At 50.9% G+C, this 23046-nt stretch overlaps 1 protein-coding gene across 1 annotated transcript; it reads right to left on the reverse strand.

The window, feature by feature from the left end:
• Nucleotides 1-442: 442 nt before the first annotated feature.
• ADAMTS8 (ADAM metallopeptidase with thrombospondin type 1 motif 8) lies at nucleotides 443-20523 on the reverse strand. Its single transcript, XM_033097471.1, has 9 exons — nucleotides 19777-20523; nucleotides 11710-11949; nucleotides 10740-10875; nucleotides 9917-10084; nucleotides 8640-8941; nucleotides 6471-6654; nucleotides 3900-4072; nucleotides 3597-3772; nucleotides 443-1796 (listed from the first exon to the last, which is right to left on the reverse strand). Exons 1-9 carry the CDS (start codon nucleotides 20521-20523, stop codon nucleotides 1226-1228), a joined length of 2697 nt encoding a protein of 898 aa, XP_032953362.1. The 3' UTR covers nucleotides 443-1225.
• Between the last annotated feature and the right edge of the window lie 2523 nt (nucleotides 20524-23046).

A 23046-nucleotide genomic window follows, 5' to 3' on the forward strand; every position in this document is an offset into this window, starting at 1 on the left:
TGGAATGTGGTGTGGAGCGAAGGAGCTGAGGCCTCAGAATTCCTCAGGTCCTAAGAGACTCTTGCTGTCTCCAGCTGGTCAGTGGGTAAAAGTGAGGATGGGGACGCATGCCGAGGGGCAGGGGACAGTCTTTCTCAAGAAAAACAAGCCCAGAGGCATTGCGTAGCCACTATTCCTCTGAGTTGGAGTTTCTACTAGAGCAGTGGTTCACAACGCGTGGCCCCCAGACCAGCAGCCTTCACATCCCCTGGGAACTTGGAAATGCAGACTCTCAGGCCCCACCTAGGACCTGCTGAATCAGAAACTATGGGGGCGGGGCCCAGCAATCTGTGTTTCATGAAGCCTCTAGATGATCCTAATGCCCACTAACGTTTGAGAACCAGTCATCTGCATAACCACTTCATTATGCAAATGAAGAGTTGCCCCAATGAGCTGGATGCAGCTGGCACCTGAGAACCTGGGAGGAAAGCCTGAAGAGACTCAGGCAGGCAAGGTGCCCGCTTCCCTGTGTGTTCAAGGTCAGCTGACCTAGATTTAGCTTCTGTCCTTGGGCTCCGGGTCCCCTGCCCTTTCCAAAGAAATACTGAACCAGACCAGACCACTACATTGGCACAAGATCACACTTTAGTTCAGACACATTTGCATAAATACTTGAAATGGATCCACCCCTGCAGGGGGAAGCCTGAGAACAGGTGGCTGTCCACAATCCTGCAGCCCTTTAAGCGATGGATTTTAATACTGAAGAGAGTCACGGTCACTTCTGAAGCCTGCTCAGGGGCGCAGCCACAGAGCTTGCTTTGACATCTGCCATTGGCCCCCACCCCACACCTCTCTTGGATGAATTTTTTCCCCTCTGAGGTAGATTATTTTTCGGGGACACCAAATAGAAAACATTTTTTTTTTTTCATTTAACTTTGCTAGTCCTTTGCAAACAGGCTGACTGAGTCTTCTGTTTGGGTCAACAAGTGCACTTTTTACCTTTTAATCTGTGTCCTCTGCTTGAACTCAAGCAAGGTCCCACCCACTAGAAAGCAGACATTAGGATCTGTTGTCCCATCCTCTCTTCTCCTTCCCTTATGAATTCATGCCCGGCTGGAGGGGCCGTGGCAATGGGAGAACTGGGTTGGCCTGCCACCTCTACATGTAGGGTTACCACAGTGGGGATACTAATCTGCACCCCAGCACTCCGAATCCATGAGCACAAGACTGGCCGTCTTCCACTGGGTCAGAGGGGGCATGGCTGGCTTCCACAGGCCTTGGCATCCTCAGGCTTCAGAGCCTTGTTGCAGGTGGTGGAGGTCTGGCCGCTGGAATCCTGGCACTCCACAGTCCGCCGCTGCCAGCCAGCTCCGCAGCTGCTCGAGCACTCAGACCAGTCCCCCAGGACCCATTGTGCGTTGAGCAGGGGCTGGATGACGTTGGTGGTGGCTTTCTCTTTGCTGTTCTGTATTCTGAAGTTCACATCGTTAGGAACAAAGAAGGTATATTTGACTTTGGGAGGAAAGATCTCACCAGGGACTGTCAGGAGCTGCACGATCAGAGGCTCAGGCAGGGGCCGGAAGCTCTGTAGCCGCTCCAGGGTGGCAATGGAACCACTGTACTTAAGGATGGTCCCCTTCACCAAGATGTCCTGCTCTATGGCAGAGATGGCCAGGTTCCCATTGAGCAGATACTGCCCGTCGGCAGTCTTCAGTGCCAGGTAGTTGCCATCGTTCTGGACCCCTGGGTGGCTCCGCTGTTTCACATCAATGTTTGTGGCACCCGCTGGGATGGTGACAATGTCATTGTAGCCATAACTAGGATTGGAACAGAAAGACACCCTTAGGACAAGTGGCTTCCCAGCCCAGAGCTTAAGGAAGTTAACCTGCTGGTGACAGGGGGTGGCAGATGAAAACCACTAGCAAATTATTATGCATTTGCCTCAAAGTTCTACATAAATTAGCAGCTGAGGATGACAGGAATGTTTCCTACATTGGGCTTTTCATGGGCTTTTGCTATGCCTGGCAACTCTATTTCAAATATTGGGGCTGAGGAGTTTAGATGTGTGGGTATTCACAATAGCAGAGGGAGGAAGGCAGCCCAGAAGAGTTTGAAAAGCTGCGTCAAGGCTGCCAAACCTGGCAGTTCTTGGCTCAAGTGAGATCTCAAACACATTTAGTTCTTCGCATTGGTATAAAACTTTGCTTGGCCACTTTCATACCCAGAGCTCAAACCCACGTGGGAAAATCTGTTTGACACACACATTCCAAAATCTGACACCTCATTCCACCTCTTAGAGTCAATCAGTTCCTAGTGTTTGGTTAATATGGCCCTAGGGCAGGAACGAGGGCAATATATCCTGCTTCTGAGGATCCACCTTCTGGGTATGCCCAGACACCATGAACTGTGCTTCCGGGGGGATAGGATGCTGTTTTGGAAAAAAGTTTCATCTCTGTTGTAGGTCCAGGTCTTTATGAGGGCTAGAGAAACCTTAGTTCTTATTCTTGGCATCTAGGGTGAATGCATTTGCATTTCACAGGCTGGGAAAAACGTGAAAAGGACTGAGGATCACAGTCAGTCAGTTGGTTCTTCACTGTTCTGCCTTACGCCCCGCTGGGGCCAGCTGCTTAGTCTAGGGCAGCATGAAAGTATCCACAGGCCCATTTGTCTAATGCTTAAGAGACATTCACTGAGGGGACCCAGTATCTGAACATCCCTTATGCCAGGCTTTCCCCCCCTATATTCTTTGAGTTTAAATTTGAAAAATTAGCAGTTGTCTGCTAGGGGCTGATTCTGTTCTCTGAGCCTGATGAGATGAGGGAGAGAGACAGAGGGGCCTGGTGTGCCTGCAGAACACCTGCCCTTGCCCTTCCGCTCTAGGATGTGCAGGAAGGGCAGGAAGAAGACTGTTTAGAAATGAAGAAACCTGGGTTCTCTTCTGGCTGTCATTAACTATCAGTGTGACCTTAGAGGAGTCATGTAATTTTTTCATGCCTTAGCTTCTTCATCTGTGCATGGGGAGTAATAGTGTTGGCCTTCCCCACGTCAGAGTCTTATTTTAGGAATCAAACAAGGCCATAGAAGCGAAAGCAGTCAAACGAATACTAGAGCTTTATGAACGTAGGGTATTAAGCTATGAAAATGCGTCTGGAGTTCTCAGACTTGGGAAGGCACTGAGGTGCTGAGGGCCGCCTCCCGTGTAGCCCCTTGTCTGAAGATCCACCTGCAGGTAGGACCGACTCGCCAGGTGTATGGGGAGAGGTCCTTCCCAAAAGAAGCCTGGAAGAGCTGCTTTCTGGCAAAGGTCCCATTTACTCAGTGTAGCTCTGTTGCCGATTGACTCAGACGTGATCCGTCCCTGTCCATGTGGCCTCTGGCTGTCCTGAGCACGGTCCTCTCTATGGAACGGGCCAGGCCCTGCGATGAGGGCTCTGCCTCCCATCTTACAACTCCTCACAACGACTCTGAGATTCAGAGGACTGCCAACATTTTATCAAGAAACGAATGCTCTGTACTCCATGGCTATGAAGTAGCAGCCACAATTCAAACCTAGACTGATGTGATTGCAAAGCCTGTGCTGCTCTTCCACCTGGGTACCAAACTACTGGGAGTCTCACCTGGAGGGGTTGAGGGAACCGGAGACCTTCCTGCATGAATTGCCTTTGCCCCCACACACTCCACATTTGTCCAGCTTCCTAGGTGAGTCCACCACGTGGTCACAGCCAGCTTTGACACACTGGCCATGGACACAGATGGCCAGAGTCTCTGGCCCACACAGGGTGCCATCGATCACCTGTAGCAGGTGAAGGGAAAAGGAAGGGAAGGTAAGAGAGGGTATGGCAGGCACAGAGGCAGCCCAAGGAGGGTGGTAGGTGACCTTCCTCCTCATCTGTGGATCTGAGTTCCAGGACGATGCTTACCTTGGCCTCAAACACTTTGAACTCACTCCTCCCACGGGCTCGGCAGAATAACTTGCAACGATCCCGGGGGGACACCCCTGAGTATTTGGGGACCCACTGCAGGAGGTTCCCATCTATGTCAGTGTAATTGTAGGCATTATACTTCTCACACTGCTGCTCCCGGAAGCTTTTCCCTAAAAAGAGTAAGAAACAGTATGGAGTTAACATGCTGTGCTGAAAAAGGGAGGATCTGACTGGAAAAATGCTTGTATTCAAGGTACCTTTCTTCTTCCTGGTTTTAACCCAACCCCAGCACACAGGTCCCACGTCATCTGGGCCCAGCATTGCTAGACACACCTGACCTAGGTCCACATGTACCCTTACTCACAGGGGCAAGGAAAAGAGCATCCAGCTTCAGCTGGGCTTTCTGGGATAAATATCCTTTCCATTTGGGGAAGATATGCATTCTGTTTTACAGATGAATAAACTTAGGTGGGAACAGGGGAAAATTTAGCAAGCTTGGAAAGCACAGATGATGCATGGAACTATGTTTTCAGGCCTCTGCTATTGTGTTCTAACTTGACTTCCTTGGTGACAGTGGACACGGACTCCCAGATCTACAGCTCCAGCTCTAAATCTTGCCCCACACCTCACTTGCTATGATTTTGGGTGTCTATGGGGGACTCCATTTGCAGGTGCTGTGATCACTTCCAGCTCAGCACAGCCCAACTCCATACAGTTCCTCCATTAGCTGGCTTGCTTTTCATGTGGTGAGTCCACCACGTTCCAGTCTGAGACTGAACATTTGAGCATCTACATGCACTATTTCCAACCTGTCCTTAAGTCCTGCTGTATTCAGGACACTCTGTGATTTTAACATTTTCGTCCCACTCTCACCACCTCAGTCCCCCTCTCACAAGCTGAGGTCTCCTGGCTTCATGCGGGACCACGTGCCCAGCTTCCTACACACAGCTGTCTCCTCTCCCATCCTGCAGCATACTGCTTCCAGAACAATCTGCCTGAAGTAAGACATGTTTGGGTTTTTTCCCCCACAATCCTGACATTTAAGCTGCTCTTACTACTGTAGTTCTCCGGCATAGCTGTACAACTGCATGGCCTGTGAAGAGTTTTCGAAACACAGATGGCCATGCCCCACTCATGAGACTGATTCAGTATATCTGAGGAGGCTGGGCCTTTGTGTTTGAAAACACTTCCCAGGTGACTTGCCATTTTAGCTTTCAGGGACCTTTGTGGTCTGGCCTTGAAATGCTGGGACGTTCTGCTGGACTCCACCTGAGCGAATCACGGCCCCTCTCAAACCTCCCCCTCTCCTGGCACATCCTCCCACAGCTCATCACCATCGCAGTCCCTCAAGACTGAGCCCCCATTCCCTGGGAAGCTTTGACTAGTCCAGGATTTTCTTGCTCTGAATTCCTAGTAAGCCTGGGGTCTGTACTTCACAGATTAAGTGTTACTTGCTTTGTAAGAGGGGTTTGGATCTCTAATTAGACTGTCTGTTCTTTAGGACAGAAACCATGCTCTCTGCATTTTTTATGTCAGTTATAACATCTATTAGAGTTCTAGCCACACAAGAGGCATTACAAACACTTGTTAACTGAGATGGCTCATCCTCATGCAGCTGAAACCATGGTATCACCTATTGTCCATGTCTACCTTGCAAACTGTTGCAGTCCCGGGGATGGCTTCACCTGTATACCAGGCAAACTCTCACAATTCTGGGGCACATTTTCTAGAGCCTCCTGCCATGGCTGATCCTTGCATCTTGCAAAACTGTAAAACCTACAGATCCCCCCATTAGACACTAACCCAATGCCAATGAGTTTTTGAATTTGGATGAATCTATTTTAAAGCTCTGCTTGTCTTTTGCTGCCTGCCAAGACTTCCTGGAGATGCACAGAGGGGAAGTGAGTAAGATGGTAGGGAAAAATCTTCTAATGACTCCCTCTCACCAGTTTGGCTGCTGTCCTTTCCTGCCTCTGCGTTAATACATGTGATTTCTAGCAGGTCAGAACATGCCAAGGAAGGTAGAGGTGGTGTTGCTTCCTGGGAAATTTCCATCAGGCAGTTGCCGTGGCCCCAAGGGAACATGGGCAACTCTTCTCCGAAGGAATGTGCACTAGACTCAGATTCAGAGGTCCTCCCTCCACCATGGGTTGCATGTTGGCTGGAAAGACATTGGAGGTTTGGCTCTGACACTGCTTTGGAAAATACTTCCATTCTACACACAGATGAGGGTTGAGATGCCTCCAGGAGGATTACCATCCTAGACACGAGCCCCCACTGTAAGCCCTCTCCCCTCCAAAGTAAGTTTGGTTGGGAGTGACACCCTCTGTCTCCACATCTTAGAACACCAGGGCAATTCCTGGCCTTGACTTTGCCACACTCTCCCAGCACAGTGAGAGCTGTCCCAGGTCACTAAGCGCTGCCCCAAAACTTGGTGCCTTGCAGAGCACATTTATGTCTGGCTCACAGGATAGCTCTGCATCTTGGGAGACCACCCTACTCCTCTGGGGATCTGCAGCAGCAACAAGAGCAGTTGCTCTGGCAGGTGTGGCCATCAGTGGCGATTACCATCAGGAGGGCATTCGTCCGTGTGACACGACTGGTACTTGGCTCTCCGACCCAAGCAGTATCTTCCTCCATTCTGAGGCTCAGGGTCCTTGCACTCACGGTATGAGAACTGCACTCCTCCTCCGCAGGTCCGGGAACATTCTCCCCAGGGTCCCCAGGGAGCCCAGCCTCCATCCACCACGGCCTGCAACACACAAGGCCACAGTCAGGAGCTGAGGTGTGACAGGCGACCACGGCCCTGAGTCCTTTACCGAGTTTTGCTCATCCTGGTGCATGGAGGTCAGCAAACTGCCCTAATCATTTGTTTCATGACTGTGTGGCCTGCTTGGTTACCGGCTTCATGAACACAGAGGCTGTGCTAGACTTGCTCACGGCTCACTGCCCAGTCAGCATCTAAAACAGTGCCCTGCCCTCAGTAAGGTGCTCAACTTTAGTGGTCGAATGAAACTCTTTCGTGAAAATAAGATTGGGTCTCATGCAGCAGTTCTCCATCAGGGCCAGTTTTGTCCTTTGGGGACATTTGAAAGTGTTTGGAGACATTTTTGTTGTCACAACTGGAGAGGGCATATGTTGCAGGCCTCTAGTGGGTAGAGGAGAAGGATACTGCGAAACATCTAACAACGAACATCCAACAATGAAGAAGACAGCCCCCTCTGGCCAAGACTTCTGCTCCCAATGTCACTACTACTGAAGTTGAGAAGTAAGTCCTGGTCTAAGGAATAACCACTGAGAGGTGTTGCCACTAGTCTACCAGCTACCAGGTACCAGTTCAGTGGTCAGATTTTGCCTGGAAAATAAAGAGAGCTGCTTCCAACTTTACAACAGACCTGTGAGAACAAAGCTTTGCCCTTGATGGGTTCATATAGTTTTCAAAATGAAAAATTTTCTAAATTACGAAATAATATTTGCTCATATGAAAAATGAAAACTTTAGAAAAGTAGAAAACAAGAAAGTAGCACTTAGAAAAATATCACTACCCAGATAAAACCATTGATGTGATTTTCATCAATATCCTTTCATACTCTTGCTCTGGATATGTAATCATAAAGATGTAGTGATTTTATTTTACACAGATACGATTCTGTCATACATAGTATTTTATGATCTGTCCTTTCCGTTTAAAAATAGATGACAAATAGCATCCTATGAATACCTTATGTCAACCTCTCCCTGCACAGAGATTGGCTCTGGTGCCGGGGAACACTGGATGGACCCTCTGCCCTCAGTGATGTGTGAAGCACATGCTACAGGAGAGAGTGACACCTAGAAGAGAAGCTCCATGTCTGAATGGGAGGCGGCTGAGGATACAGATGTGAATCCTGCCTCGGCTCAGGCTTAGAACGAGTGTGGGGCTTACCTGGTCCCAGCAGGTTCCTGAGACTCAGTGCAAAGGACACACCAGTCAGGACAGCCCTGGTGCTCAGGCCACCCTGGTGATTCATGCTGGGCCGGGACCAGTCTGCGCAATTCAGTGGATTCCATTTCATAGGGATGGCTCAGTGACTCCCAGCAAGAGAAATGTGATCAGCCTCACAGTTTGGATGTATTAAGAGCAGGGCAAGAAGTGAATCATTTAAAACTCTCAGTGGCATTGCCTTGGTTTTTGTTGCAAATTTATTCTGTCCTGGGCCAAGTTTTCTTTGCCTGTCAGAGGTGGTTCGGATTCCTCCTCCCTCCTCCTCTTTGAGTATGGAATTCCCATAATCAGTCTTATTCCCTTGAACTCTAATTATGACTCAGACATGGGTAGGATATGAATACTTTTCCCTCCTTTGATTGAATGTTCCTCTTCTGAGTTACTTTATCTGTTTATAATAGAATTCAGAATGGCTTCCGTTTATTGAGTGCCCATGTTCTGGTCTTTGTGCTGGAGTGTTTCACAATTATCACCAACCTTCACAAGCCTTCAAGAGTCAGCTCAAAAGCAATTCTAAAAGTGAGAGTTCCCCAAATACCCGGAGCACCGGTAGCGTCATCCATCCAATATGAATACAGCCTCAAAAGGCTCCGCTTGCGTTTGGATAAGTACGCTTTGCTTTGTTTGTTACTTAGAAGTCATAGTGGCGGCCTGGCCCAGAGTATCTTAGTTCATAGTTCTCAAGTGAGGTTTCCTCCTTGAAACTAGCCCTCCTCCCAGCCTCCCCTCTCCCTAAAGTGGCCGTCTCTGACCTTGGGCTTCTCCACTTCCTCCTCAGGCAGACAGTTGCCATCCCAGCAGAGGTGCCCAGGCCCACAGGGCGTTCCATCAGCCCAGGGCAGGCTGCCATTCTTTGTGTGGCAAAGGGGCTCAGCGCCATCCATGTGGCACCAGAGCTGGGAGCAGATGTCCTGTGCAGAGGTGTTGGGGCAGTGGCGGAAACCCAGCCCAAAGATCTGCTTGCACTGCTGGTCCAGCTCATAGAGGGCCCTGCGGCCTGGGAGGTCTGTTGGGAGGGGCAGGGCTGAGGTGGGAGCATCAAGGAGACAGTCTCCTGAGAAATGGAAGAAGCAGAGGAATAAGATTAATGGCCGGAGTTGACATCTCTCAGCTCTCCATTGTTCCCACATTACCTTTAAATTCCTATCAATGGGGCTTCAGGTCTAGACATCATGAGTTCCTTAACCTCAATCTAAAACCTGTCAACACATATCATCCATATAGGGCTTTTCCAATTTTTGACTATCAGTTGATAGTTTTTTTAGGATTGAGTTTCTTTTGTCATCCAGAACATCTATACTTGTATGTATTTGGTGTTTACCTAGGGAATGCCGGTGAACTGTAATACTAATGTATGTCATCGTAGTATAATTGGGGGTGTAAACGAGCTCTTAAAAACCATGGTATGCAAAATAAAGCCCAAGTACTAATGTTTGGATAATCTATTATTTGTGTATCGTATGTGTCCCTGTCTCCTTCAATGAGAAGAATCAAGAATAAATTGTGTTTTCACCGATTTACTCCACAAATCAAGCTATTTTAACCAGGCATCCCACCCCAATCCTACCCCACCCCTTACTCCTTGCTCTCGTACGACGACTAGTTCCTGGCCTTTTTGCCATTTCTAAGCTATCATATGATGTACCACTAAAGATGGAACACTGCCTTCTCTCCTCTGTCCTACAGTCTTCCATTCCTTCAAGCTCTGTTCAAACTCACTTCCTCCAGACAAACCTTCTCAGACTAATTCCACATGCTTTGTGACTACCAATCTAAATTAGTCCTGATCTCAGGCTGCTGGAAGATGGGGCAAGGAAGAGTATGCTTTGTGGAAATGGTAAGAAGCCATGGCATGGGAGGTTGGGTGAGGGACACATCTCGGAAGTCTCTTCTGACCCTAAATGGCTATGATGCGTTGTGATAGAGCTCAGCCACAAACAGCACAGGTGCCCACAGTGATCTGAGGAAGCTGGCCGGGCAGCGCTCAACCTCCAGCAGCTGGCCAGGGAGAAGCTTGAGGGATGCCTACCGTGCCCACCGTCCAGGAGCTCCGTGAGGTACATGGCACTGCAAGGAGACCAGGGCAGAGTCTTGTTTAGGTGGACGAAGAGGGGTGCCATCATGTGGTGCTTGCCCATGGGCCCAAAGATCCGTGCACAGGGCTTGGAGTCATCGTGGGGCATGCTGAGGACGTGCCCTGGGGATGGAGAGGGGACCCACAGTCAACCCTGATGGCTTCCATTACGTTGTAGCCCTCCCTACCTTGCTCAGAGGGTTCCCAACGCGGCCCAGCACGCCTTCCTTCTCTCTTGCGACAGAGTGGCACTCTGCTGACAGAAGACTAGTCACTAGCTCCTCATGGGAACCATCCTCCCCTTATTCCTTAACGATTTTTGTTTCAGGCTGCACTGTGGGCTTTTCCCTTCCAGGATGCTTTCTCAGAGTACCGAGGAACACTGATATCCCTTTATTTTCTGCCTCAGCCTGTCCTAAATTCATTCACCCCTATTATTCGGTGGCTTACACAGAGCTCTCTTTACCATTAATCTTTCCAGAATTCTCACCACTTACAGCATCGCAACTTTGCCTGAGTATTTGCTTCATGTTGTGGCATTTTCCTGGTGAACTCTGACCATGGTCCAGGCCACTATTTTGATCATCTGGCCTCATGCTCAGGGTGGGAGTGGAGAAAGCACAATATCTATTTGCATGTAATTCCTCTGTCAGAATTATGAGAGGAAATTGGCTAAATGTGAGGGGCTGCATATTCCTTAGAACCTGCGTGCACCTGGGTTTGGAAGAGGCACTTCCCTCTGACACAACAGAGTAGTCTTGGGCATGGCAGCGCTTACCTAGCTCATGGGCCAGAGTGTAGGCTGCCTGGAGCCCCTCGTCCTCGATCACAGAGCAGCTCTTGTTGGGGTCACAGATTGTGCCAATGTCCGCTACGCCCAGGGTGTCACACATCCCCTCCTTCCCACAGAAGTTCTGCGTGGCAGAAAGAGCGAGAGTTTAAGAACAGACACGGAACAGAACATCTTCCTATTCCTGCTCCTTCTGAGTCGAAGGAAAAATTTTAAGCCAAAAGCCCTATTTCTTCACAAAAGCCACTTGTGCGCGGAAGCCTGTTTCTCTTTCTACGTTGGCATGTCCTAGGGCTGGCTGGGACTTCGGCAGCTTGTTTTGGGAGGCAGGACAGCACAGTGGTTAAGGATACTGACCCCACAGCACGACTGCCTGGGCTTGACTATGGGTGCTGCCACCGTGTGCTGCTTCATGCCTAGTTTCTTCAGCTGTAAGACGGGCTGACAACTGGACTTGCCTAGTGAGGTTGTTGTGAGGGCTGAGGAGTACACAGGCCCAGTGCACATTATTACACTCTCTGGCCTTCCAGAAGCTGCTGGTTTCAATCACATCCGATAGGTCGGCAGCCTCCTTATTTGGGGAAATCTTGGGGGTTAACCCCTGGTTATCTGCTCCGATGTTTAACAACCATTGTAGATGGGCCGCCTCTCTTAATTCCAGCTCCACATCGCTCACTGGGCAGCGTGAGCCCGTTTCTTCTTGTTATGACCTCAGCAGACAGCTGGTCACAAACGTTTGGAAAAGAGCCCTTTCAAGATTCCTTTCCTTCCCTTGCAAATACCTCACACTTATCCTCATGACCTCTTCCTCATCATTCCACACACGAGGCTCCTGGCGTCCAGCTGGGGCCAGCAGGGAGACATTTCCCATGTTTGGGCAGGCCTAGTGGTCCTCCTTTTGATCTGCCCACCCTGCCTCCCTTCCTCCCCGGGGTTTCCGGAGCCACAGCCCACAGACCTGTCTGGTGAGCAGAATGGCTGTGTCGAAGTGCTCTGGATGCCGGTCGCTGGGCTGGTTGAAACGCCGTTGCCAGTTGCAGAAGTTGCGCAGTGTAAGCCCACCATTGTCAGATACTTCTGGGCCCCATTGCTCATCTTCCACTATCAGCACTTTCACTACCACCAGGTTGATGGCGTTCCTGATGCTGGGGTGCTTGTAGATGCGGGCTGCCACGGACATTAGTGTCAGGATATGGTTCTGTCGGGAAGGAGAGAATAGGAAGAGGGAAGGTTCAATATCCTGGTCCGTTGCCTGTCATCATTCCTTGCTATACATCCCATGTGCCCTGCTCTGTGCTGAGGGTCTGATAAATGGCATCTTGCTGAAAACTCACACCCCCGAGGTCCCGGCACTACTTCCCTTCCTTTTACATAAAGGAAAATCGAGTCTCAGTAGCCGGCCCAAGGTCACAGATCTGATGAGTGCATAGCCAACATTTGAACTGAGCCCACCTAGCTCCAAAGCTTGTGCGTGCATTTAACATCGTGAGCAGGCACATATGGCTATGTAAATAACAATTAATTAAAATTCAATAAAATCAAAATTACAGCTGCCCTGTCACACTGATGACGTTCCAAATGCATCCATAGCCATCTATGGTTCGTGGCTACTGTATAGGCCTGAGCAGACAGAATGTTCCATCCTCACAGAAAGTTCTATTGGACAGCACTGGTTATTCTGCCTTGACCTTGACACCAACTGTCTCCTCCTGCCAGCCATCCCATTCCGTCTCCATTCTCAGCCCAGTAGCAATTATCTGAGTGTTCAAGGTTAGTAGAATTTCCTTCTTAGAATCCCCCGGAGCATTTCCTGAGGTCCGCTGGGGTGACTCCTACTCTTCAGGATGGGAATGTTAACCCTGAAAGCTTTGCTCTAATAATAATGACTAACAATAGCTACTTTGTACCAGGTACAGGACCCACACTTCACATTTGTCATCTCATTATATGCTCAAAACGACCCTGTGAAGTTGGTGTTGTAATCCCTGTTTTACAAATGAGGAGGTGGAGTCACACAAGTTAGACAACTTGTCGAGGGCCACACAGCTCTTCAAGCCAGGATGCAGCCCAGGCCGCTCTGTCTGTCTGTCTCTGAGGTCCACACTCTTCTCATTACGTTTTCCAGCGCTTGGCGTTCTGGGTTTGCCTGGACAGCCCTGAAGTGTTTATTCCCTTCTGCCTGGGGCTTGAGAAAATCCAGGGGGCCTCAGGAGCTTAGGATCACAGCTTTCAGTCCCACCCAGGCCAGATAAAGTTGTCTACGTTATTGCCTGGCCTCTGTCCTGTCCCTGGGCTGCCAGCTGCTCCCAGGGCTTTGGAGGAGGCCAGACTAGAGCTCATTCTCCTGCCTCAGTGACCTCTAAAAGTGAGTTCTCTTGGATTATTTTGCAGAAGAGGAGACAAAGGGGCAGAGGCACTTGTGCCTTCAGCCAGGAGTGTGGCCAGCTGAGCTGCCACGCACTTGCCCCCCTGCTCCCTATCCCCTAGGATACCATCTCCTTTCTTCTCTCCAGTGGTCTGGAAGGTGGGAGTGGAAAGAGGGCAAAGGAGGATGAAAGGCTGGAGAGGGACATTCCATTGGTTGAGGCCATGTGTGGGAGTTCTAGATGAAGCCCATTATTTGTGAATGGGATCTGTCTGTTCACCTCACAGGCAACAAGCCAGGTATTTTGTAAGCTCTACAAACAGGGATTGGCAGGTTACAGAGCGTGTCAAGCACTCTAGCTATGTTTAGGCTGATGTAAACATCTTATCAGCAAAGCTAAAACTTGGCACTTGCTCCTATAGTTGGATTCCTAAGGGGAAAAAGCAATCACATCATTATGCAACCGGGGGTGAGGGCTGAGGAATGGTGGCTTGCTGAGGCTACTTCCTGTCCAGGCCTTCACTGCTCCCTGGGGGCAGAAAGAGTCTCCTGGTCTCCTGCTCTAGGAAGGGCCAGAGTCTGATGGGCCAGGGACCAACTCCTGATATTTCTTCCGAAGCAACCTGCACCTCTCCCCACAAGATTACTTCCCTTTGAGTCTCAGTTTTATAATCTCAAAATTGGGGAGATTATATTTTACAAAGAAGGTGTGAAGAGAAGAGATGCCAGCTGGTCTGCATTGGTCCCAGAAGGCACAGTAGAAAGAATCAAAGACTTGAGGTTGAAGAAGGGTCTGTGTTCTCAAGCTGAGAACACAGCAAGGCAGCTGAGTGGGCGCCATGCCATGGCCACTTCCCCAGTGAAAACCAAAGGCACGCGTGGGTAAACTGCTCTACTAAGGATGGGGTGAGGCGTCAGGGGAGGGGGCTTCCCAACACTAAGATTTTCAGGCAGTGTCCTCCTTTGCCCTTAAGGGGGCTCATAGCATTTCCAAACACTGAATAACTGTTGGGCTGAGCTGGCTTGAAAGCCATTTTCCTTCAAGGCAGGGGGTTAGGCCTGAGGACATTTGAAAGTCCTCTCACTGCTATCTCTGAAGATGATTTCTATTGCAAGAGGGCTGCAAGGACGATGTGTTTCAATGAAAATCCCAAATCCTGGTCCCGCTTACCTCTCCTTTTTTGTCTCACTGAACTTTTGGAGACGGGAAGGGCCGCCATGCCCACCGTGAGCTCCTCTGGGAAACAGTGGCAGGAATGCCTGACATTTGAATACATCTCATAGCTCCCCAGGGGGAAGAATCACTGGCCCCAGGTTGGGTGGGTGGCCCTGAATCTGTGAGCCTCCGATTCTCTGCCAAATCCCTGGGTCAAAAGGACAGGCCTGACTTACAGTCCCACAGGGAGCGGGCCCAGGAGCCATCAAGGAGAAGGTCAGATGGCACGATCCACCACCGGGTGTCTATTTATATCTCCCTGTGCACCACATGAGTGCAGGCTGCTTGCTGAGGCATGTGAGTGAGATTATGCCACCCTGTGGAGTGGGGGCCTCAGCAGACAACCTCCCACAACCACACAGGTAGGTCAGATGGAGCCCATGGCCAGCCAGGCCAGCAGTAGTCAAACAACCCTGCTCTTCAGTGACGGGCATCTGATGCCCTTAACTCTTGTTAGGGAAGGCAGGGAGTCTTTCAGGGCGTCTCCTTCTCTGTTGGCATCCCAGGACCTGGAGAAAAAAGATGTCCCAGCCAGCTTGGCTGGGACAGCCCTTTATGATTCTTTGAGCTACAAATGAGGAGATCGCACCTCAGAGCTCTGGTGTGGTCAAAGCAACAAGAGTGGGAGTCTAGGGGAGGCTGGGCCTGGGCCAAGCACATTTCCAGCAGCTCCTTCTGCTCACAGCACCACCTGTTATGCTTTGCTCATTTGCTGTTCATACTGTGGATCCTCCTGCTTTTCTGTGAAGCACGCCTGGGAGAGGCAAGGAGAGGAAGCGTGAGAACATGGAAACCCTCTCACTTCATCAACTGGTGCCATACTTTTCCTTTTATCCTTCTGAGCATCTCACTGAGCCTGAAGCTATGCTCGGGAGGAGGAAAGGAGAAGCAAAGGAAAAGGAAAGAAGTAATAGGAGCAGAGAGGGTCTTGCACAGAAGTCCTTCATCTCTCCTCGTTCTCAAAACAACAAGGACAATGCCACCTTTCCAAAGCACATCCTTACCAGAACCACAAGAAGTCCAGTGCAACTCTGAGCCAAGGAAGCTGAAAAGGAAGGCCTCTCAGCTGTGTGGGTAGCAGAGCTGACACAGTAGTGGTTGCCTATGATGGCGTGTGACCACATTGCCCGCTTATTCTGACAAATAGCATCACCAAATGCAACTCTAGTGTCAGCTATGCTTTGTTGAGCACCTACTATGTGCCAGGCACTGGATTGCATGCTTTCTATATTTTATTTTATCCTCAGCACAATGACAGGACATTATATAAGTTCTTATTTTGCTGGTGAAGAAATAGAGGTACAGAGAAATTGGTAACTTGCTCAAAGACACGCAGTTATTTCTATTACCCTTCAAAATTTATGCTTTTAATCACTACACTGACTGCCATCCGTCTTTGCTGCCTCAAGGAAAACTACAGGACAGATGAGGCAAACCCAAAGCATGCAAGTTAGCAAGCTTGCCCTGACATGGTTTATGCACAGCTCCCCACCTTCCAGGGGAGGTGGAATTGGCAAACCAAAGATCTTTGATTATTAAGGCATTTTCTTTGGAAAATACTTCATATTGTTGATCATTCTCACTGCAGCAGGCAAAAGAGATGGAAAGTACTCATTCTTTTGCCAGTGGAAGAACATAATTCACACATATATAATACTTGTCTCTCACCTCTGAAGACTTGGGTAGCTACAGAGCGAGTGGGGCATGCACCTGCTTCTGGTATTACGTACAGCAGGACACTTCTGAGAGTGAGAGATGATACTATCAATTATGTCAGAAGAGGCCTAAACCGGGGTTGTGCTGGGCAAAGTGGGGTACATAGTCACTTTAGTGTTAGGGCTTGTGTGGAATATTTTCTCCAATATGGGTCATGGGGAGATGACATGGCTGTGACTTAGCCCTTCTCTGAAAGCACGTGCTAGTAGCCTGACATTTTGGGAAACCTGTAGTCTGCTCTGGGGATGATGAGTGGCACTCTAGGACCCTCTTTCTGAGAAGAGAATTCAGAAGCTCAGCTTTTCGTTGATCCACTGGCAGAACAGATTTCCCATACTGAGCGTGGGTGCTGTGCAGCCCCTACTCGCTCCGCTCCTGCTCCGGTTTCATCTAGGGAGCAATTAAGCAGCGGCCAGATGTAGACAGACTTAATGGTCTCTTCTGAGGTGGTCCCTCCTTTCAGAAAGACCCCTTTGTCTGGCCTCCTTCACTCTGAAACCAGATAAGAAGGTGGGAGGCAGAGGCCCTTCTGTCAAGGGATTAAGTGAACTCAAGTGTATGAAGTTCTGGGAAACTTCATTGTCACTCCCCAGTGAGACCAGCCTCAAACATGGCTGGTTCTTTCTCTCAGCCTTGACACTGGTTTCTTCTCAGGTTGGGCGTCCCACTTGGCTGGGCATCTTTGGACTGCTGGAGTCAAGGACCCATTTCCACAATACAGACAAGTATCAGGGGGTAAACAGGGCCACAGAGTCACAGACTCTTGAGATAAAGACTGCATGGCACAATAAAAAGAGCACTGCATTTAGGTTCAGGAGACTTAGGTTGCAGACTCAGCCCCGCCGCTCACTTACTAGCTGTGTGACCGAGAAAAAGTCACACACAAGAGTTGGAATTTCTTCCTCTGCCTCCCTCATAAGTATTTCTGCTGAGGTGATGCACAGAAACCACTCTGCAAACTGAACGCACCCAGAGTGGCTTCTCCACATAGTGTTAAACTTCCCAGAAGACTCATCATGAAGCAGCCTCACAGATTACCTAGTATAGGTGTCTCTCTTCACAAATGAGGAAATCCAAGTCCTCAAGAGGGTAAAGTTTCTCTTCACTCTCATCACATGCCCCCAGTTGCTAAGACAGCCCAAAGTGCCTCCATATTTGTGAATAATGTCTCCAGGAGACTCCTGGGAGAGTTATTTATAAAGAACTGGATTCTATTTGGGGAGATGGGTTGGGGTAGGCAAGGTCTTGGGGAACCAGAACTTGACATTCACTCTTGACTGAGCTCATGGACCCGTTTAGGAAGCCCAGGGGATTGAACCAAGAAGTTCAAGTTCATCCAGTGGCATCTCTACAGCTGGTGAGCAGTCAGAGCAGAGGGGTCAGTGGGCAGTCATAGAAACAGCTGTGCCTTAGCCCTACCCCACCCTAGCATGGTGACAGCAGGAGTCATGTGACAGGTGAGCTGTGAGGCAATGAGATCAAGGGGGAATTGACAGGTCTGGTCCAGCTGAGAGAAAGCTTTTCTTTCAGGTGTAAGATCTAGCGGTAGATGCTGCAGGGAGAGGAACTCAGCTTGCACAGGTGCCTGATACCCACTGTGATGTGCTTTCCTGACACAAGGAGGCTGGCGGGGTGTAGAGGTGCTTGTCTGTGAATATATGTGGAGGAGGAGGGGATGGGACAAGCGTGAGCTCGGTCACCCAGCCAGGCATCATGTGAGGGTGGAAGAGCTCCTGGGTGGCTCTATGAAGAGAAAGCAGACTTGTCTGGTGCAGCAAACCTGGAGCAAAACCCAGCCCAGCCTCCTGCTTCAGTGGTTTGGGCATCCTGGAGCCTGCTTCTACATGGCTTTGGCGTCTGGAGAGACCAAGTATGGCCTCGAGGCTAGTAATCAGGATCTTAAGTGTCTACATGAAGAACTCAGAGAGTGAGATGGTCAGAAGGCATTAGGAAGGACATTTTGGCTCTGGAGACAGACACATAATTACTTTTTCTGCTGCTTCTCCATGTTCTTGTTGTTTGTACCTCCTGGCTCTCAGGCAGATGTCAGACCCTGGTCCAAGTATGGGGTAGGGGCTCAGAATCTCAGTTCTTGGTTTGCAATGAATGTACTTCAGCCTCTTTCGGATGGAGCCCCCTAGTAGCCAGCATGGAGGTCCTAACGGGAGATGGAAAAAGCCTCTCCCACCACCCTTTCGAGGACTTGCTTGGGGAAAGTGGTCTGAGAAGGCAGGTGGTGCCTCCTCTCTCTCTCAGGGTAGGCAGGGAAACAGATATTAAGTCAGCATAGATCCGAAGTCTGTGGGGCAGACTAGCCTGAGGACTCACAGCTGCCTTGCCATGCTCAGGGAGAAGTGAACACAGTGCACAGGGGAGCCTGCCCAAGGTTTAACTGGCCCCTGCAGTGGCCAGAGGAGCAGCCACATGGACCTCTCACCCTATAGTGCTTCCCATCTGTTCATCTAGAATGCATTTCCCAGTGATTGGAGAGTGAGAAAGACGGGATGAGAAACAGAAGTGCCAACTGCACCTCACCTGGGCTATTCTGCACAGGTGATGCTGAAAGGCTTGGTGCCCCCAACAGTCAGGCATGGATTGAACCTAGAATAGGGTCCCTGGCCAAGATTGCCATCACTGAAAAAGCATTAACTGAGCTGCAGCAGCGGCCAGGATCCCTGTTTCAGGGCACCATGACCTTCAGGAAGGTTGGTTCTTTTCTACCTGACACATCACTGGGTCTGTGCTCCCAGGGGAAGAGAAAATGTAGCCCCTACACTTCACATGGTGCTTGAAGGAGGTGCTGGGGCCAGGGTGACACAGACACCTCCTGCTGCATCTGCACCATCTTTGAATCTAGTTAGAAACCATCTGGCTACAAGGGTTATTCCCTGCACTCAGTTTTCTTGCCTCAGCTTAGAGAGCTGTTGTCTGGGCTTAGAGCCGCTTGGGTGGACCAAGTATAGTTCTGGCTCCACTAGGAACAGTAACCGAAAGAGTTCATATCCTCACATATCTCCCCTCCCTTTCCACTGAAGCTTCAGTTTCCCGGGCTGAGCCCCCAGGCAGAAATCCTGTTCCCCTCCCTTCTACTCTGATGCTGGCAGTTCCAAGTTCTGCAGGGCTGAGCGCCAGGTTGGCAAGGTAGTCCACACCCCCTGATCAGAACCAGCTGGGCACACAGAAATGGGGCAGCCCCTTTCGAGGTTCAAATCCCTCCAAACAATGTCTTTTATTTATGACAACTTCAGTTCTGTACTCAAAGGGAGTGAAATAGCAACATTTTTCCACGGGAGACTCTCAGGTCTGGAGACAGTAGAGGGCTGAGAAATGGGGGGTGAGGTAGATGTTCTTTCAAAACGTTCACTTTTCATCTATTTTGGGAGAGGCAAGTGCGGGGTGGGGGGAGTGCTTTAAAAACACACTTTCAGTTCAGTTTGCCAAGTGCTGCAGGAGATTCGGATGGGAGGGATGGGGGCTAGCAGCAGAGAGAGGGAAACGTCCTGGACCTCCACTCTAAATTGGAAGGGACATAGGGGGAGGGGCAGTAGGTAGCCCAGGTGTCAGAGGTTAAGAAAACAGTTCCTGCGCTTTCTCAGAAAGGGAAGAACCTTGTTTGGGGTCGGTCTTGGGAGGGCGAAGAACGTTTAGGGTTTTCTCAGAGGGACAGGGAAGGGAAGAATTTGGAGACTGGGAGGTGACTGGGGGATTCTGGGCATAGCGACTCCTACCTGTAGACCGGCTCCATAGAAGGCGGCCATGGACGCATCCGCCACCAGCAGCGTTTCCACGAAGCGAGCCTCAGACACAAACCGCTTGGTCCTACTCGTGGCCCCTAGGGGTGGTGGCAGTTCGCTGTCGCCTGCTTCCTCTTCTTCGCCCTCCTCCTCGTCTGCCTCCTCCTCCTCTTCCTTCTCTCGCTCGTGGTTTCTCTCCTGTCCCTGACCGTTGCCATTCTGCACCCCCCAAAACTCGGGTCCTCGAGGGAGGGGATGGGCTTGAGCGCGCCGCGCCCCGGATCCCCAGCGCAGCAGGCGGTGCGGCCGGTGCAGGGAGTCCCCCGCGCCCTGCGGCTGGATGGTGAACTCCTCGCCGTCCAGTAGGAAGGAGCCGCTCAGCCCGCCGCACAGGCTGACTGCTGCTAGCGACTCCGGCTCCCTGTTCACTGTGCCCGAGAAGAAGCAGTCCCGCAGCTCGCGCTCGCCCCCGGCCGCCCCTCCAGAGCTCCCGAGACGCTGGATCTTGAACTCGGGAGCCAGGAAGCTGGCGTCGGGCGCTAAGCGCAGCACGAAGCCCTGGCCGAAGGCGGACAGGTGGAGCGCCAGCTTGCCAGCGCCGTCCGCCCTCCGCATGGGCACCACCAGCTCCGAGGCCGGGCCACCGGCGCCGGCCCGGGCCGGGGCGCTGCGGGCGAGCTGCGGCAGCAGCAGCAGCCGCAGCAGCAGGAGCGGCGGCCAGCGGGGCGCGGCGCGGGGCATGGGGGCTCCGTCTGGGGCGCGCGAGAGGGAAGAAGCCTGCCCGGCGCGGGCAGGTGCTGGCGCGCAACGCGGCCGGGCCGCTGCCTCCAAGAAAAAGGAACTCAATCAGGTCGCTGGGCGACTCAGCCTGTGGGGGACTGGCGGCGGCGCGGTCCCCTGGCGGCCCCTGCGGTCGCTCAGCCCGCTCCTCCGCGCCCGCCCGCCCGCGGAGCCGAGCGCAAGCAACTGGGCCCGGTGCCGCTCGCGCCCGCCCTCCGCCCCTGCCTCCTCCCCACCCCGGGAAGCACCGAGTGGGCTGCCGAGCCCTTCGTATTTATACTTCCTTCCCGGCTTTGACACAGAGGTTTATTTTTGATCTCTCACTATTCCCGTTTCCCCTCCCCTGGGATCGGAGAGAGAAACTGAAAAGAGGGAGCGAGAGAGGACGGGGAAAAAATTGCGGGATGAAGTGTAAAACTAATCAGGAATCGGCGAGACTCGCTCCCCTCCGCACCCCACCTCGGGTATCAGCTCCTTCTCCCCCCTTCCCTTTACGCGTGGTCCCACATTAACTCCTACAGGGCTGGACTGATCCTTCAGGCAGAGTCCTTGGGGAGGCCCCAGTCGCTCCCTCCTTTAAGATCAAGTGCCCAGGACACATCCTCAGAAGTGACTCCTGCCCTGGCCCCAGCGACAGTATTCGGATCCCATCACAGCCACTTTGGGCATCCGATTGTGTAGAAGAGAGGTCCCCTTGGAGAAGGTTCCAGAGCTTTTAATTGTGAGGCAAAAGAGAGAGGTGAGAAAGGTCATACTAAAATCATGCACCCCACTAAAAAAACACATTTTTACCCCAAGTTGGGGATGGGGAAAAATACCACCTGGTTAACGAAACCAAGGACTCTGTTACTGCTCCTTTCCCCGATGGGGGGTGGGGGTGGGCTGTGTGTGCTGGCGGGGTACAGCCCAGCACAGGGGTAAATAACTAGAAGTGAGGTTGTCAGCAAAGTGGGATCACCCAGAAGGAAGGCAAGCCTTTCCCTAGGAGGGCAGCAGATCACCAGGAACTGCATGTCTGGCCCTGAAAACTTGACTGGAACACAGCTCAGTTGCCCCAGAGGACTTCATGAAAGGTGGCAAGCCCTCTATCACTGCAACTGCCCACAACTGTGGTTACAAATGTGTATGAGAGTTTAGTCATTCTGTCCCACACTGCCACCTCTCCCTGAGGTGAAGGGACTGAAATGCAAAGAGAGGAAGAGTATAGTCTACAGTCCTCGCTCAAAACCACAAAACACAGAACCCCAGTCTTAATGGCACAGGTCTGGATTGGATTCAGGGTCCTGTTCATTAAGTATGGGCTCCAGAGTCGCCCCTCTCTGCCCGTGCTTTGAGTTGTTGGAATGGGAGATTCAGTGGGATGAGGACCTTTATAGTCCTCTGCCAGCACCCCCCTCCCCCCCCCCACACACACCTCACCAACTACCCAGTTCTCTGCTTGTGTTGTGGGCACTGACAGCTGAAGTTGTCCCTGTTTCTTCTTAGCCCATCAAAATCCTTTCAGCAGCTATGGAGGTTCAGCATACATGTGACTGTCAGAGCTTGTTACCTCCAAACAGGAGGCTCTCACTCCCACAAAAATACTTTTGCGACTACAGAAGTCCTGCTAGATTTTCTCCAAGTGTCCTCTCTCTCTTTTTTCTCAGTAACATGGAAGAATGGCTTTGAATTAGACATTAAGAATGGTTGAACTTCCCAATCTAGCATGCTGCAGAATCGTCTTTCCTGGGTAATTTACAAGATAGGAATAACTGGAGTCTCAGATGTTTGGGGGAAACACTTCTGGAGGCAGGGGAATGGTAAGAATGGCTTCTTTAATCCTTTTCCAAAAATGACCATAACACTTCACCCCAGCACAATGCTGTAACAGCCTGGGAGTGTGACCGGGCAGGCAAGGCATAATCCCGTTTTGCTTCGGGCCTATTATAACATTTTGATCATTGGTCTTGGTTTCTTAAAGCCCCTGGTTTGCCATTTCCCAGAGTAAAACTCCTGATTTCCAACAGCAATTAGGTCCTGTATGTTTTCCTTCTTTCTCCTTGGCAAGCATCTGAGAGGCGTGGGATGGAGGGGTTGTCTCCAGTTCCCCTTCCTCTCCTCCTGAATGTGTATTAGTGGCTGCAAGTGGGAGACTTGAGTGTCTCTGGAGGCTTCTGATCTCATTTCGGAAGGCTCTGGAATTTTTTTTTTTTAAATAGAGTGAAATGCCCCTGAAGACAGCCCTTTGGAAGCTCCTGTGGAGAGAGAAGGACTTTATCCTGCCCCATTTCAACAACAACAACAACAACAACAACAACAACAACAACAACTGTTGGCTGACTCACTGCTGTGTTGAGCCTGCATGGCTGCAGGCTGCCTCCCTCCAACCAACTTGGATTCATACTTCCCAGCCAGGGTAGTGCCTGCCACTTGCAGTGTGACCTCAAGGTGTCAGGCTTGCCTTATTTATGCTTCAGCCTTTGTCCTTGCCTCTGGGACTGAGGA

Source organism: Rhinolophus ferrumequinum, chromosome 25 (assembly GCF_004115265.2).
Source record: "Rhinolophus ferrumequinum isolate MPI-CBG mRhiFer1 chromosome 25, mRhiFer1_v1.p, whole genome shotgun sequence".
Taxonomy (NCBI): Eukaryota; Metazoa; Chordata; class Mammalia; order Chiroptera; family Rhinolophidae; genus Rhinolophus; species Rhinolophus ferrumequinum.